The sequence below is a fragment of the Cupressus sempervirens genome, chromosome 6 (assembly GCF_028749045.1).
Source record: "Cupressus sempervirens isolate cs-2001-9-10 chromosome 6, ASM2874904v1, whole genome shotgun sequence".
NCBI classification, from domain to species: Eukaryota; Viridiplantae; Streptophyta; class Pinopsida; order Cupressales; family Cupressaceae; genus Cupressus; species Cupressus sempervirens.
The window spans coordinates 299,323,910-299,340,041 of NC_143123.1; the positions used below are offsets into that span (position 1 = coordinate 299,323,910).

Genomic DNA, 16,132 nt, shown 5'->3' on the forward strand with positions numbered 1-16,132 from the left:
GGGCCTCTCTCGGTGAACCGCTTGAGCCTTCTTATGCATCCTCATGACATCTAGCATGGGCGGGCCCTACTATTTTAAGGGAGCTAGTCCCACATGGACAAATTGACGATCCCTACCTGGTGTAGATTGACTTTTTATGCAGTGTCATATCCTGTAGCTTACCTTGTACAGTTAATGGATTCACCAGCCTACCCTACAATTCTATGGACTATGAGGATCCACAGGCCAATGGCGAAAGGACCAGGACAACCAAATCAAGAACCCCGATCAGACGATCTGCACCAATGAAGAAAGATCTGCTACTGCAGACAAAGCGCCGATAGATAGTAGGGGCTGTCCCACATGCTATCTGCACCACAAGCCCAAATGCCAAGTCTCAAAGGATGGAACCCCAGAAAGCAAGCAGCTCCGGATGAACCCGACATTTCAAGGTAGCCCCTGCGGGAACAACACATGCTAAACGTACTGGCTCTCAATGATTGGAATGATCTGGCAAAAAGAAAAGACTAATCAAGAAATTTAAAATTCTATTTGCATAGAGGAAAAAGAAAAATCATGGGATGTCTGCCTAAGGATTTTGCATAGTATATGTTTTGTTTACTTTGATATGATTTATTCGATTATAAATGAAAATAACTGCAAGGTAAGAAAATATATTCCTTCATTACTTCCACTACTACTTGTCCACTAAATCCACAAAGGAGGACAATCCAATGACTCATTCCCTTCATCATCATGCTGGATTTCTACCAAAATTAACAAGAGAATACCGTGAAAGCTTGATTCATTATACATAGAAAGAGAAGATGCTGATGAATAAATCGGTTAGGCATCCATGTCTGTTAACTTTGAACTGTATAAATACAAGCAGTTTTCAGTTTTACAAAATTTTGGACTACACAATTATCATTGGTGGTCTTTGTCACATTCCAAACCCAAATTCAAAGATTTCGTACTACAGTGATCATTAAGACAAGGTTGCAAATAAGAATCCATTTTTTTCTGGCGTTTATTTAAGTTAAATTGCTGCTCTGAAGAAGCTTCCAAGGCATTCTCTTGACCATCAAGCACCTACAATACAAAACAAACATTAGCCATTGGCAGAAACTTAATTGAATAAGAATCAACCTAACTATCCTATATAAATAAAGTTGTAGGTAGATTGTGCATTCAGAAGAAACACGGCAACTCAACCCCTACCCCCTACATAAAACTTGAAAAACATACTCGAAAAATAAATCTTTAGAATCTTTTAAGTGCTTGATTGGTTTAAGCTAGTTGTAACATATATCAGTTTTAATCTCGTTGCTAACACAATGTGCCCTACCAAAGGATAACAATTATTGGTAAATCACAATGGAATGGGGGTGTGGATGAGTCACGATATGCTATAATAACAGGAAACATGGGAAATAGTGGGTTCAGAAAATAAACCTGTCCTAAATTTTCCAGTTTATGCTGCACACAATCCCTGCGTAGAATTCCAATTCAAAATCAGATTATATAGAGCTACGTCATTTTAAGTTGACATTCAATGTCGGGCAACAGAACAATCAGAAATAACCATAAGGTGAGTTACCAGATAAGGTCATCCACTGTCTCATTTGCATGCAGATAATATACATTAACCGACGAAACCTGCCAAAAGTTCCCAAGATAAATATGATAACAAGAAGTTAAACAGCACATAATATCTCTCTTTGTTTTCTAGCAAAGATACCTTGTCATTGCTAATTGTAATGCAAATCCAAAAAAAAAACAATAGCAACTCTCACCTACCATTTTAATTTACGTAAATTATCAATTATTCGTAGCCTTTATTGAAATATTAATTGCACATCCATGCTATTGTTAGCAACACCCTTCTCACATGGTTTAAACAAGAAATGCAGAAACAACCTCCCTCCAAAAAGCCAAATAATAGAAACAACTCAGAGAGTTTAGTTTGCAAGATTTAAATTCAGCTTTAACAACCAAAATCCATAAAATTTCATGTTAGATAATAAAAATAATTAAATCAGTTAGGGACTAACATATTTAATTAGTTTTATTAAATTAGTTAGGAAACATAGGAGTTATTTCCCAAGATGGATTATGATCTCGAGGTCTTCACCTAGTGAACCTGGGTCATAGCTCGTATATTTATGGCATACTAAAGAATCCTCTTATTTTCAAAAATATTGCCCCAAACTCTTTTTTAATCACCCCCTCCAATACCCACCCAAATAACCCCCTACACTGTCTTCTTATATTTTGACCTCACTCCCCTCTCCCCATGCCAAAGAAAACCCCCTCACCCCTTTTTCGTAAATATTTTGACCCCTTTTAGGCCTATTTTAAACCTCCCAATATGATCCCACATGGTATTGTATTGCCCCTTCAGTGAAGATCCCATGATTTATGACAGTGTTGGAATGCAGTACTTTATAAATATTTGTACAACACATTGTAAGAATTCCAATGCATTATATTATATTTACATTTTGGTGCAATCCATGTGAACGAAATTGTTTAATTTTTATGGGATTGATGCCTGCATTGTTTCAACATGATATCAAAGCTTATACTTTAATTTTTCCATAGTTTCTTGTATGCTCAAGGTATCTCCTAAAATCATGGTGGATACTTCACAAACAAAAACAAAAATGGTGCTTGGCTTTTAATCTGCTTTCTTGCCGCTGCACAACATCGGAGGCTAGGAAGAAGCTGCCGTTGTTTGAACAGAACACAAGGGATGAAAAGATATCTTGTGGTCATTTTGCTAGCACACTTTAGTTTGGAAACTTTTGATTGCATGTGTAATGTCCCCTCTTTAGAGAAGGTTTTTTTTTTTTTCCCATTTTGATAAGCAGCTCTTTAGGCAAGCTAATTGACAGCTAACGTTGGCCTATTATATGGTTCCCACAAGCCAGCAGACTGTGTAGGGGATAATTTAATTAATTACTCAGATTATAATATAATAACAATTAAGTGGACTATTATAGTCACTCGTAATATAATAATACATGACCACCCATTTTATGAATAAATAACCCCTCGTATGTATCAGACTCCTAGGGGGAGAGTTTTTTAAAATAAAACTTAGGTAAATTACAAAATAAAATAATGATAAAATCGTATATGGTTCAAACCATTTGAGAGGGAAAAACAAGTTGACTAAAAAAGGATTTTGAGATTTTTTGGGATATCCAGGATTATTGTATTTTGCAGCATTGGGTTTTGAACCTCCATGAGGTTTGAACCAGAATTCATCTTTCAGGAACAAAATCTCCAGGGAGAGAGTGGAGCTGAACATATCCCCAAGTCTTGGTGACAGGCCATGCAATTAAGTCAATTTGTATTCAGTTTGCAATCCAAAATTTAGTGACATTTCTCAGCTCAGAATTGGAAGGCAGGGATTTCCTCATTAAAAATTACAGATTGGAGCTTCAGGAATAATTTTATTTAATTTGAGCAACCCAGCCTGGGCCATACAGCTCCAGTTTCCATCCAACAAGACCCAGCTTGGTTGACATGGAAAATTGCAGATCAGACTATTGTTCCAGGTGTTTGGGACAGAAAACGTCAGGTTCCAACTCTATAGGGCCTCTAAGCAATGTAGTAGACAGATCGGTATTGAATTTCCAGCCGTACAGCAGCACCATATTCACTGTTTCATTGGATCTGTGCTTTCCTTGGCAGCAGCAGCTGTCATCCCACTGAAATCAGAACTTTTGATTGATAACAGCACTTGGGTACTTGACAGAGAGAAAAAAGACATTAATCAAGCAGCTGATCCAAATGTATGCAACTCATGATATCAGTTTTGGCTAGCAGATAGCCTGGTACAATCTTATGGTGTATTGTTTCAAAACAAATTGAATAAATCTGATTTTTCCAACCAGATCCTCATTTAGTTCTGGCATTAGTTTGGAGTTAGCAGTCTTGTGCATTTGGTTATATTCTTTAGTACTGCAACCACCTTATTCAAAAATACAAAAAATATAAAAAAATAAACACAAAGCCAAGAAAAAATCAGAATTCACTATTCAGTGAAAATCAGACTTGGCAAAACATTCTACGTCTGGGGTGCTTATTACAGCATGTTGGATGTATTTCCTTTTTCATCACAGCGTTTTTGTAATCGGGTGAAGTCTTTGATTTTTGCTTGTAATCAAGAAAATTCTGAAGGATTAAAATTAAGCATGATTTCAAAATCAGTTTACAATACACTTTAACATTGAAAAGATGAATATGGTATGACATGCGTAACAAAGAGATTTTGTCATTGCACCACACAAGCAATATTATTCCATTTCCATTCCCTTGTGGCATGTTTTTTTTAACTTGTGAGAATAAGACATATAAGTTATAACTACACAAAAGTTTATTTGATTACTTACTCTAATGGTTACCTACCCTCAAGTCAATATTTGAGAAATACACAGCTCCATGCAAATGACCAATTTAGTGCATCAACCCACAATTATGTACCTTGTTATTATAGTCCTATTGTTCAGAAATGCTGGTATGACACAAATTTCTGTAGGATGTTGGGTACGTTATTGGTATATATATATATGTGTGTGTGTGCGTGCGTGCGTGTGTATATATATCTTAGGATTAAGTTTAGAATATCATATACCTATACATATGCTATTGCAAATTTTAAATTTTGAAACATATCATTCTAATTTAAATTCAGGTTTCTGTCTCAGAAAGATCAAGCCAAAATCTAATGATAGGTAAGTTCATAATTCGCTGATCAGCAGTCTAGGTCTTAAAAATATCTAGAAGATCAAACTAGAACAACTAAACATTTCGGGATTTAAAAAGACAAATCCCAGATGTGTACCGACAAGAGATTCGTTTCAGATTTAGATTCCAGTACGTTTCATATCAGGAAATGCTTGGAAAAATCCCATGATTCAGCAACTTAGTTCCAAAGCTTGTTCAATAATCGTTTGCATTATTTTCATTAACAAAACCATTGATGAAGCAATGGAAATCAAGTTATACCTGATGTGACTCATATTTAACAGTTCTTCTCTAGCATATCTTTTTCTTCTTTGTACCTCCTTGGATGGTAGCACTAGCAGGTTGCACTCTAGGCTCGAAAGTCAGTTCCAATTCTATTATATGCTGAAATTCTCTATTAGGAGGCAGTCTTGAAGGTAACCCATTGCATACCATGATATCCAAGATAGACTAGTTATCACTATGATAAGATTTCATATCTATGAACTTATGGTTGTCAGTAAACAAGGAGTTGTCCAAGCAACTTACAATTGTTCCATCTGTTGTATTGAAATAACTCTAAAGGGTCCTTTACATATAACTTGGCATCACTTCTGTTCCTTTTGATTTGAATTTCAGCTGAATGTTTTGGTAGTTTAGAGTGAAATTTCCAAAGAAATGTAACCATTACACTCACAAGACCACGTTAGTCACTCCAAGGCACATCCTTCATCTAGACAGTACTGGGTTGCTCCACTATAAAGTAATTCTGCAATTTCTGCTCCCATAGACCTCAACATAGTTGAATCTAGACACAACAAAAAGGGTAGAAGGGTGCCTCCTAGAGACTTTTCTAGTTCTTTATATTCAAAATTTGATTCATTCACTTTCATTTTTTGTTCAAATTCCTCTAATTTCCATTCCTTGTATAAATCATCTCTATGTAATGCACCTATCCTTTACCAAGGCATCATTGTCCTCGTACCCACATCTTTTGCACGAAGCGCAATTTTTGATTTTCTCAATTTATTCTTCGATTGAGATATTTCTAGTCAAATTTGATCTAAAAACTAGGATTTACAAGTTTATGGACTTAATCCAAAATAAAGTATGACTTCCCTGATCCAGGCAGTAAATGCATGGTTATATGTTTTAACCATTGAATTTACAACAGAGTACGTAATACCGTTATGATTGAAACATTTCAAACATAAAAGAGAGAACAATAAAGAACTAAGAGAAATGAGAAAATAAGAAAGAGATAGAAAAGAGATGCAAAAACTTTGATAACGGAGTTCGTCAAGTTAGGACTATGTCTCCAGATCCACTTCTCAATTCGGGAACAACTTTATCAATGTTGCCAAGAAAAATGCTTTATTACAACATCCAAGCTTCAAAGCCCCATTCACAGTGTCTCCTATGCACTTGAACACAATACCCAATGCCTTCATGCTTACAAAATCTCTCAATAATTTTCCCTGTAGAAATTACAATTAAAATTTCCACAAGAATTCTATCACTGAAAATTCTCCAAAGCTAATTGTCTTCCCAAAGAATATTACTCTCCTTTTATACATGAATTTTTCCATAAATGGGTTATAACCATAATAACCCTTTTAACTATTTTGGATATTTGTTTTATACCCCACTTTATCATCATTATATTTTTTGGGGCTACTTGAAACAAATATAGCTTTATTTAAAAGGTTTCTGGCTGCAAACACTTAAAATAAAATGTGCCTCAAATTAATTCCCAAAATAGTAAATGGTGGAATGGTAGGGATTGCTTTTAGGAGTTGGGTGGTTGGTGATTCAATATCCACCATTAGCTTTTAATAATCATGCCTGACCTGATAAGTAACAAAACGATTTGGCGACCAAAAAATAGCATAACCCCCCTTATTTGGTGGAATGGTGGAGGGGACAAATTGGAAATTGGAATTGCTAGGTTCAAACCTTCCAATGGTCTTTTGACTCAGATAAGAATAAAATCTGATTCGGATAGGACTGCCACATCAGTGCTGCATGGCACCAAATTATTGGCTTCCTTGCTGACATGTCACACTTCAATTGGTCAAGTGTTTTGCTTTTTTGCAACTGCCACGTGTCGGCATTGCCACCTCAACTCGCCATGTCACCATCCTGCCACTTGTTGCCTTTTGATTGGACCTTTACCATGTCACCGTTTTAACCATGTCATGCTGATGTCACCACTAGCCTACCTCATCAACCTTTGACCACAAAACATTGACTGGCCGTAACTTTTGCATACAGACTCTGTTTTGTGAAACCGAAGATAGTTCTGGAATCAACATGATGAACTCTCTGACTTGGTGTCAATTTTACTTGCATTTGAGACAATCATATTTTCACCATTTTTTAGTCAACCTCTGCTATGCCTGTTTGACCAGACCTTTAACAGAGCATAACTTCTAAGGATGAGCTCCTCTTGACCCCGTTCAAGTTGCGTGGGGTAAAGTTTTATGAGCTCTATGCAGCAATGCTGAGTTTGAGTGATTGTAAGACTGATTTTTTTTGGCTTTTCTAGATCCACCTGGATCAAAATGTGTTGTTCTTAAATGTTTTCTTCTATTGTCCCACTAGTGATGTCTTAGAGTCAAATTTGTTTTCAGGTATAAATGTTTCCAAAGCTATTGCCCTCTTAATGACTTCTTGCAAAGACAGTGGGTTAAAAGCCTTAAACCAACCTATGAGAGGCTTGGTCAAACTCTCTATGAAAAGAACAGTAAGTCTCCTTTCAAACATATGAAGAACAATCATTGAAAACTTCTAAAATGTTGTGATGCTTTGCCTAGGATCGATCCAAATCATAGGAATGAGAAGCAAACCTCAGGTTTAAGTACAACTAATAAAGGATGATCTCTAGGTAACTCGGGCTAACTCATTAAAGTGGAATCACCTTGTTTAAAGTCCAACTATCATGGCTTGATCACGTTATTCAGAGAGTCCAATAAGTTAAAGGATGTTAGGAAATAAAGTGATTAAATGTTAAAAAATGATGACCCATGATTAGTAATGATGAGGCACCTCTCTTGAGGAAGAAGTCATCACACTAGTGAAGTCATTCCTATTTATGAATTGCCACTTCCTTTCAAGTTAAGGTGGGATTGGGTATTAAAAAAGGTATGTGAGATAAAGGCAAGCAATTCAATGAAATACTATAAGATATAACAGAAGACATAAGCAGAGATAAACCTTAAAAGCAGCAAGTAAACAAGACAGAAGCACCAGCAACAATAAGATACTAAAACCAGTGATTCTGTTATTTTAGAAGGCAATAAATACCAACAACAGAAATTTTAGAATTAAAGCAAACACTCATATAACAAGACACCACCTTTTATTAATAGTTATAACTCTTGGTGCACCCTCATAGCTTCACCTTTTAGTGATAAGCCAAGATAAATTGACCAACTAGACATTTTGATATAGATGGACTAATTGGTTAAGTGTGGATATGGAGTTAACATCTTAAGGTGTTTCAATAAGTTAAAGAGTAACTTAACATTTAGCTTTATGATAGAATGAGAATCAGTATCATCCATGACAATGACAGCATTAACATAAAAAAGTGACCCTTCAGAAAACCCAATTATCTATTAAATAATGGATAAGATTAATGTGACCAAAAAATATGCCAATGGTGCGAACTTTGATATTAACATTATTGATGTTATCTGATCATATAAATTAAAATGGAAAAGAATAGAAAATAATAAAATATTGGCACCTTTTCATTCGTATTAGTAAGAGAGCATTAGACATATCATGGGATTAACATATACCACTGGTTAGGATACCTGACGCAACAATTAATGGCAGGGATTGGTTATAAATAAATATCATTAAGAGATCAGTTACGAAAAGGCATTGTTAAGAAAGGTCGTGTCCATCCCTTAAGGACAGCAATCTCCAAGAGTTGTCTCTCTTCTAGAGGCACAATGTTATTAAGGCAAGAAGATCAGAATGGAGGAGGCATCAAGACAACCAATCCAATTATCACTGAAGCTCATAAGAGCAGATCAGTTCATCAAACATCACCGATCAAGCACATAGATGGACCAAACCAGACAAATATTTATTGCAGGCTAAGCATTCTTGTTCAATGGTGGTATGCATGAGATATATGATTAGTGTATGCATGATGCAAATGTTACCTACTTATAAATTCAACTGTGTAGTTTTGAGTCAAAATCATTGACCCATTTCTAATTGCATCTGGGTAATGCTCACAGAGGTGAAACATTGAGACTTCTCGAGAGGTCACCCATCCTAGTACCATCTCAGCTCAAGTGCACTTAACTGGGGAGCTTCCTCCAAGATTAAGGCCACCTTGCTTGCAACCCCATTTGCAAAGCCTTTAACAAATTTTGTGCCTTATGAACCACTCATTATAAAGCCCCTTATGCTCATCTTCTTTTAAATGCTAATCACTCTAGATTATTAATTTATTTATTGTCCCAAGGAAACCATCATGTGTGGGTGGGAGAGGAAATGCAAGGAGGTAGAAACTGATATGAGGTTCTCTTTTAAAGTACACCACCTTGTGGTGGATGGCTAGAGGTCGGTCACATGACACCAAGTGAGGCAATGTGAATACCTCCCTTGGGCTTAGATGGGAATGATACTTTGGGATCTCTATTGTAGTTTCCCCTCTAACCTATACTGAAAAGGATTCAAAGGAGTTTCAATCATAGTAGGGCGAATAAGGTGGTATGAATAGGAGACAGTTACAAGCATACTAACTAGATACACCAACTCATGAAGGATGGAAGGTAGACAACTGCATGAAGCCAAGAGGGATGGTATATCAGGCCTTAGCCCTAGCATGAGGATCACTTTGGCTACCCTATCACGTTTCCTTATCCAAGCCCCATTATGGTTGAACCGAAATAATGAATTATATGCATTATATAACTAAGACGATTACAGATAAATGTTCTTTAACCCTAATACTAATAACAGATTATATCTTCAATAATTGTCTAACATGATTTAAGGATCTCAACCAGGATCTATCATGCTTTTACATTCTTTGGGTAGAGTTATATCTCTAATTGTATTATCTTCCTTGTTTTAATTTAACTTATAATTATAGGGTAAAATATAGAGTAATTCCAAAAGGAGATATTAAAAAATTGGTATCAGAATAGTAATCTTACTAGCCAATAAGACAAACATACTTTGGCCGCTATCTAATTAGGGTTACTATTCAACCCTTTTCTAAACTAAATTCGAGTAGGTCAACATTGCATTTCTATATGTATGTACCTTTACATACGTCATGTCTAATAAGCTGTAATATCTCGAAGGGATATTTTCCCAAATTTCCTCACAAACTTTAAAACATAACAAATAGCTCATGCAAATAATACCACCAATACAAACTAGCAAATTAACCAGTAGATAGTCATTAAATTACCTCAAAATACATTATTGCATTATACATCAGCAATACAATAACCCGATATCTAAGATCCAATCTTAAATACAGTTACACAGTTAGATTGGAACAGTAAGAGAGAACCTTTAAGCTCAGTGTGAACTCTGTCTGAATCCACTGTACTAACGAACTTAAATTGAGTCCAATCCACTAGAAATGGCCTAAAGGTTTCTGACCTCAGCTCTGAATAGGAAGTTGTAAGCACTCCCAATGTGTCTCCAAGAGCAACTCAAAGTTCTCCAAAAAAAAAAAACTAACCAAGCATAGCTGAAAATTTGGCTTCCCCTTTAGTGCTCAAACAGTGACTATTTCGTTGTCTTCTCTTGCCTTCTAGTTTTATTCCTCCTTTGTCACTTTTGCCCACTTTATAATATTAAACCGACCCCTTGTAATTAAGTTGCATCATGTTCTCATAAATCAATTTTAATATTACAGGAAAATGTCCTTAATTTCCTAATGTCCCCAAAGGGGGACATTACAATCCTCTCTCCTCAAGATTGTTTTCCCTCAAACAATCATGAGTCCATAAACCAATACTAGGATCCCATATCCATCTACTAGCATCTTAATGGCCCATACTAGTAACTTTGAAGTCAGCACCTGCCATGTTGTGGTACCAAAAAAAAGAATGCAACTCATCTATTACTATGATCATTGGATCCCATGTGATATTCAGAGATATTGTTGTGACTGTCTGTTGTGCTACTCTGAAAATAATAGTGTCACATCTTAGATGGTGAAGCAACTCAACATAGTCCACATAATGCATAGTGTCCTTCCTATTAACTCCTAGATTGCATACCACTCTATCCATATGATCTTGGGAACAGATGTGCGTTCTCCTACAATCTTCTTTGGAAATCACCCCATTGTTGTAGTTTTGTGACCGAGGCCCAACGCTAGTGTGTATGCATGGGTCCCAAATCCTGCGATTAATCTCATCCTTGTCATGTAAATTGGTGGGATCATCCTCATCCACTTAGTCAAATCAGAATCCATCTCAAATAAACAAAGTCAACAAACTGAATGACTTCCATCTCATCTTGACGATCTAATGGTTCCTTCAATTTCTTGGGGCAGCTGTCCAAATTATAAGTTTGCTGAATGCTATCAAGTTCCTTAATTACTTCCTAGAAAACTCATGCCTTCCTATAATCTCCCATTCCCTAGATTGTTTGGTAGCAACCATCTGATTTTCTACTTCATGAAGAGCAACCTACGTATTATCCAATGCCTTTTGAGCAATATTAAGCTTTCAATTGAGCTTATTAACCACATCATATTTTTCCCTCAATTGTTTAGCATATCTTTCAGCAACCTTTAAGATGTAAACCTTGTCTATAAGCAAACATAAATAATCTGATTTCAAAGACTCACAAGGCTACTATAACCCTCTGTAAATTAACAATATAAGAATCACTTCTTATTCCCTTTTGCTGAATTTCCATTTGTGCCTTTATGTAAAGATCCTCAATCATCCTGTGTGTGTCGTCATAGCATACTAAGGCTGCAACAGTCATATCTTCAGTGCTTTCAGATGATTCTTCAAGACATGCCTCTCATCCTTGTCATAGTGAGGGGCATCATCATCCTTGAATACGATCTTTGTTTGGTATTCTAAATCAGTATTGTTTATAAGTGAGTTGTTGATATAAGAAATACATGATTCATCGCACCTCTCAACAATGTCATCATGTGTTTCAAATTCCCTGTTTGATTAATTTGTATGCAAAGGCAAGGTTGCTGCTGTGCCATTGAACAATTTCTCATGACATGAAGTTTTATAAGCTTCTTTAGAAACATCCATCACGCTTTCACAGAGTATGACTATTGTTAATGGAGCCCTCGTCAATTTTAATCTCTAAGTCACCAATGTAGAGCTTTGAATGTTCCATACCCTTGACAAAAATTGCATTCATGTCATCACCAATCAGTGTATTTTCTTGTGGGGGCAAAGTGGTGAGATTCTTATCATTTCCATTGCTGGTCTGAATTTCTTGGTCTGCCTTATCTACATCAACAACATGAGTAGGTGTCCAAGTTTGATGGCATGTGAAATAAGTTTGCTCTCTCCTTATTTGATTCTTGCTCATTTTTAGAAAACTCACAACCTGTATACCTGCTGATGTTAACTCACATTTAGTCATAAATTCCTTGAACATGTCAAACTTATGTTCAATCAAGTCCTCCTCAAGCTCATAAGCAATAGGTGAGATTATATTCTCCGTTCTCTGCATAGCCAACAAATCTAATTTTTTATTGCTTACATGTCATTGTTCTCATCAAGGATTAATGACGTGATGGTTTTTATGCAAGCTCTCAAGTTGTTGGGATGTTGTTTCATAAATTCTCTTAGGAAAAATTGAAACAAGTGTTGAATCATCTCCATACAACCAAGGTTCCAACCTGAGAATGAAAAATCTGGTTTTTGCCATTAGTTCTAGAATCTTTACCTTCTTACGACAAGTAGGGCCCTTGTCATCACATAACCCCCATAAGCTATCCACAATCAGTTGCAATACCCTTCTTAATATGTTATCGCTATAGGGTGTAACTGGTGCTGTGATTCTGAAGAATTCACTAAGACAAGTAGCAACTATTAACATCACCTCTTCACATGGATGCTCTGTCAATCTGTGACGGACTAATTTAATCATGGAAGGCTACAAGACCTACATTAAGAGCCTCTAATCAGACTGGTCTATTTTGGATAAACATAAATCCAATTCCTCCAATTTTGCAAGGACATCATCCACACATTGGGTCTGTCATCCCATGATATACAATTCATTTCCAATTTCCTTTTCCTTTTGCAAGCCTCGTCGGTGATTACCATCGAATGTCTCATTGAATTCTTTGGAAAAGATTTTGTTCTTAAGATTTTTCATTGTGTTTTGTGGTGGTTTGACTCCTGCTGCACCATAAGACTACCACTACTTCCATTGAATATTTTTACATCAAAACTGCACTGTTCCATCCTTTTATCTAGCTGGAAATTGTCAAACTGTTTGTGTGTATGTTGGTTGGATGTTCCAATTTATACAAAGATTGCTAAGAAGTAATCGCAACAACCCTCAATCCAAATTCATATCATAATGTAAATGTGAATGAATATATATCAAAGAACCCGCTGTTGGACAATACCAGAAACTACTATCATTATTTTGTCTTCTAACACCTTATCATCCTGATAAGAAGTTTTGAGCTGTTTACAGTATCCTCAATAAACTCAAGCAATCATACATCTGTAAACCAATACAAAGATCCCATATCAATTTACAACTGCTCTATAGGTCATTCCAGAATCTCTTAAGTCAGGACATGCCATACTGTGAAACCAAATGTTAGAATTTAGGGTGCAACTCATTTATCAGTAAGATCTCTAGATCCGGAGTCAACTTGGACAATACTGCTGCACAATCTACTACATCACTCCGATCATAACAACACCAAGCCTCAAGATGAGAGGCAACTTGTCATAATCCACAAAAAGAAAAGCACTCATCCTGTCAACATCTAGATCCCAAATCAGCCTAACCATTCGAACCTGGGATTAGAAATAAATGCATATCATTTTACCACCTTCACAGACATTGGAATGAGTAATCCACCCAACAGATGCCAAATACACCTCTAATAGGCACGAGGATCAACCCATTAGGCCAGCAAATGTTCCTTTATAAGATATGCTAGCATCAATAATAGTACTAAAGGAGCCATCATGCGTCTGCACTTGAAGAATAATCACCTCAAGAAAAAATGTCTTTACAAACCTGCCTGCAACTCAATAACTTTGGTAGAGCAAGCCAAATCTGAAGATGCACTAGAGGACGAAGCAAGACAGCCACTAATAAATGAAGCATGGATGAAGAAGAAATCACCAAACAATAAACTAATAGCTGCTATAGTAAAAAAGCTCAGTGGCATATCTCTAGCTGAACCATAGAAGCCTTCATTACACATTAAGGACAACCATGGAATTCTTGATTCACTACAAGTGTCATCAATCAAATCAACACCTCCATGAAGGAAATGATCATCATCACATGAAATTGCAGAACTAGTATCACTAGGTTTATCCTCATCCTCATGTGGAAAAGTTGTTATCTCATGGTTTTGTAAAGGCATACAATTGCTAATGTAAAAATCAGGATTCTTGAGTCTAGCTTCTATTGTCAGGAATAATTGTAGACCTTTAGGAATAGTTATTAGTTAAGTGTGTAAGTTGTCAAGTACCGAAGGTAGTTGGAATGTGACGGTTGACTCGCAACCCTTCGGGTACTATATGTACATCCACCTGAGCGGCAGTAGGAATCAATCAGAAGTAAATTGTCTTATATTGTATTGATATGAACATTAATGGAAGCAGCATTACAGTTTTATGAAACTCAGTGTTACATTCTTTACTTTTCTATTAAGCATTAAACTTGTTCACCGGTAAACAACTTCTTCTATCATTTCTGCCTCAGAACTGAAATGACTCTGAAATCTGCCCATAGAGTCTGTTATATCAACTCTTTTACGGCTGCATAAGGCAACATCATAGGTAAATAGTTCATCAAAACTCACAAGTTTAACTTCTCACTGGTTCTTTTGATCTTCTTTAGCATAATGTGTCTCATTTGAGTAGGGAAAGGTGGAAATGCTATGCTCAATTTCATTATCGCAAATGGTGTTCATTCCTTCAACAAATTGCATGATCTCCTTGGTTTTTGAATCAACTCCATCTTGCCTATGAGTGCCTGCCATAGAAATCTGATTTTCAGCCTAGTGCAATAGGTAATGTGACATACTCAGTTGAAGACAGAGCTCATCTATCTCCTCCACTTTATATACTGCAAACTTGATGGTGATATCTCTATCTTTGAGAAACTTCATATAATTTGATTCCAGCTTTAACAATATCGTCTTTATTGTGTGAAGGAATGCACTATTAATTTCACTCACTATCCCCTTTCCCCTACCTTAATTTGTACTTCCCACAAGGTTTCTTCAACTTTATTATGGTATTATCAAACTACACTGAGGCTGCAACAACCATGTCATACGATACTTTTATCTTCCAAATTACATGGCCCAAATTCCTCATCTAGAAATAAAAGTTCTAATAGGTCATTTAAATCGGCCCCTTTAGTCTCATCATCACTAAAAGAGTTTTTCTCCATCTCAAAGTGCATGGCCTCATTTGCTATTATGTCATTAGTTTCAAATGATTCATCATCATCGGAGGATTTATTTTCTTGCATGGGAACATCAAAATGCATGTCAATAACAACTTCCAAGTCACTAAATAAGAGGCTTGTATATCCCTTACCATTAACTGTAGCCAATTCCATTTCCTTGCAAGCTTGAGTAGCATTACGTTGAAGCCATGTTGTTGGTTTCTCATCTTCTACAATGAAGATCTGAACTTCTTCGACTGACTCTTCTTTCTTGTTGTTCCCAAATATGTGATCAGGTGTTCAAGTATGCTGGCATGTGAAACAAATTATCTTATTTCTCATTTCATTTTTGCTAAGTTCAAAGATCCCATAACCTATATGCCCATTGAAATTAGCTCATTTTTAGTCATGTTCTCCTTGAACCCTTTTAATCTTATGCTCAATTAATTTCCTTAAGAACTCATAAGCCATAGGTGAAATTTTATATTTGGCTCTCCAAATCGCCAACAAATCTGATTGTCACTGCTTACATATGTCATCATCCTCATCTAAGATTTAGGACATTATTGTTTTGATGCAAGCCCTCACATTGTTTGGATGATGCTTCCTAAATTTCCTTAAGAGACATTAAAACAATTGTAGAATCATTCTTTCACAACTGAGATCCAACAAGATGATAAAACATCTGGTTTTTGCCATAAGTTCCAAGGTCTTAACTCTCTTACCAAAGGTCCCTTGACATCATGTAATCCACATAAGTTGTCGACAATTAGTTGTAGAACCTTCTTGA

The 16,132-nt window shown here is 36.1% G+C and overlaps 1 protein-coding gene across 3 annotated transcripts in view; it reads right to left on the minus strand.

Annotated features, from left to right (window-relative positions):
• Positions 1–644: 644 nt before the first annotated feature.
• The window catches only part of CHR18 (chromatin remodeling factor18), a 311,394-nt gene continuing 295,906 nt past the window's right edge, over positions 645–16,132 (minus strand). For all 3 annotated transcript variants that reach the window (XM_089787935.1, XM_089787937.1, XM_089787936.1), the window contains exons 28-30: positions 1,580–1,638; positions 1,435–1,471; positions 645–1,071 (exon numbers count right to left, since the gene is read on the minus strand). In XM_089787935.1, coding sequence (XP_089644061.1) covers positions 907–1,071; positions 1,435–1,471; positions 1,580–1,638 — 261 coding nt within the window. In that variant the 3' untranslated portion in view covers positions 645–906. The remainder of the gene's footprint in view (positions 1,072–1,434; positions 1,472–1,579; positions 1,639–16,132) is intronic.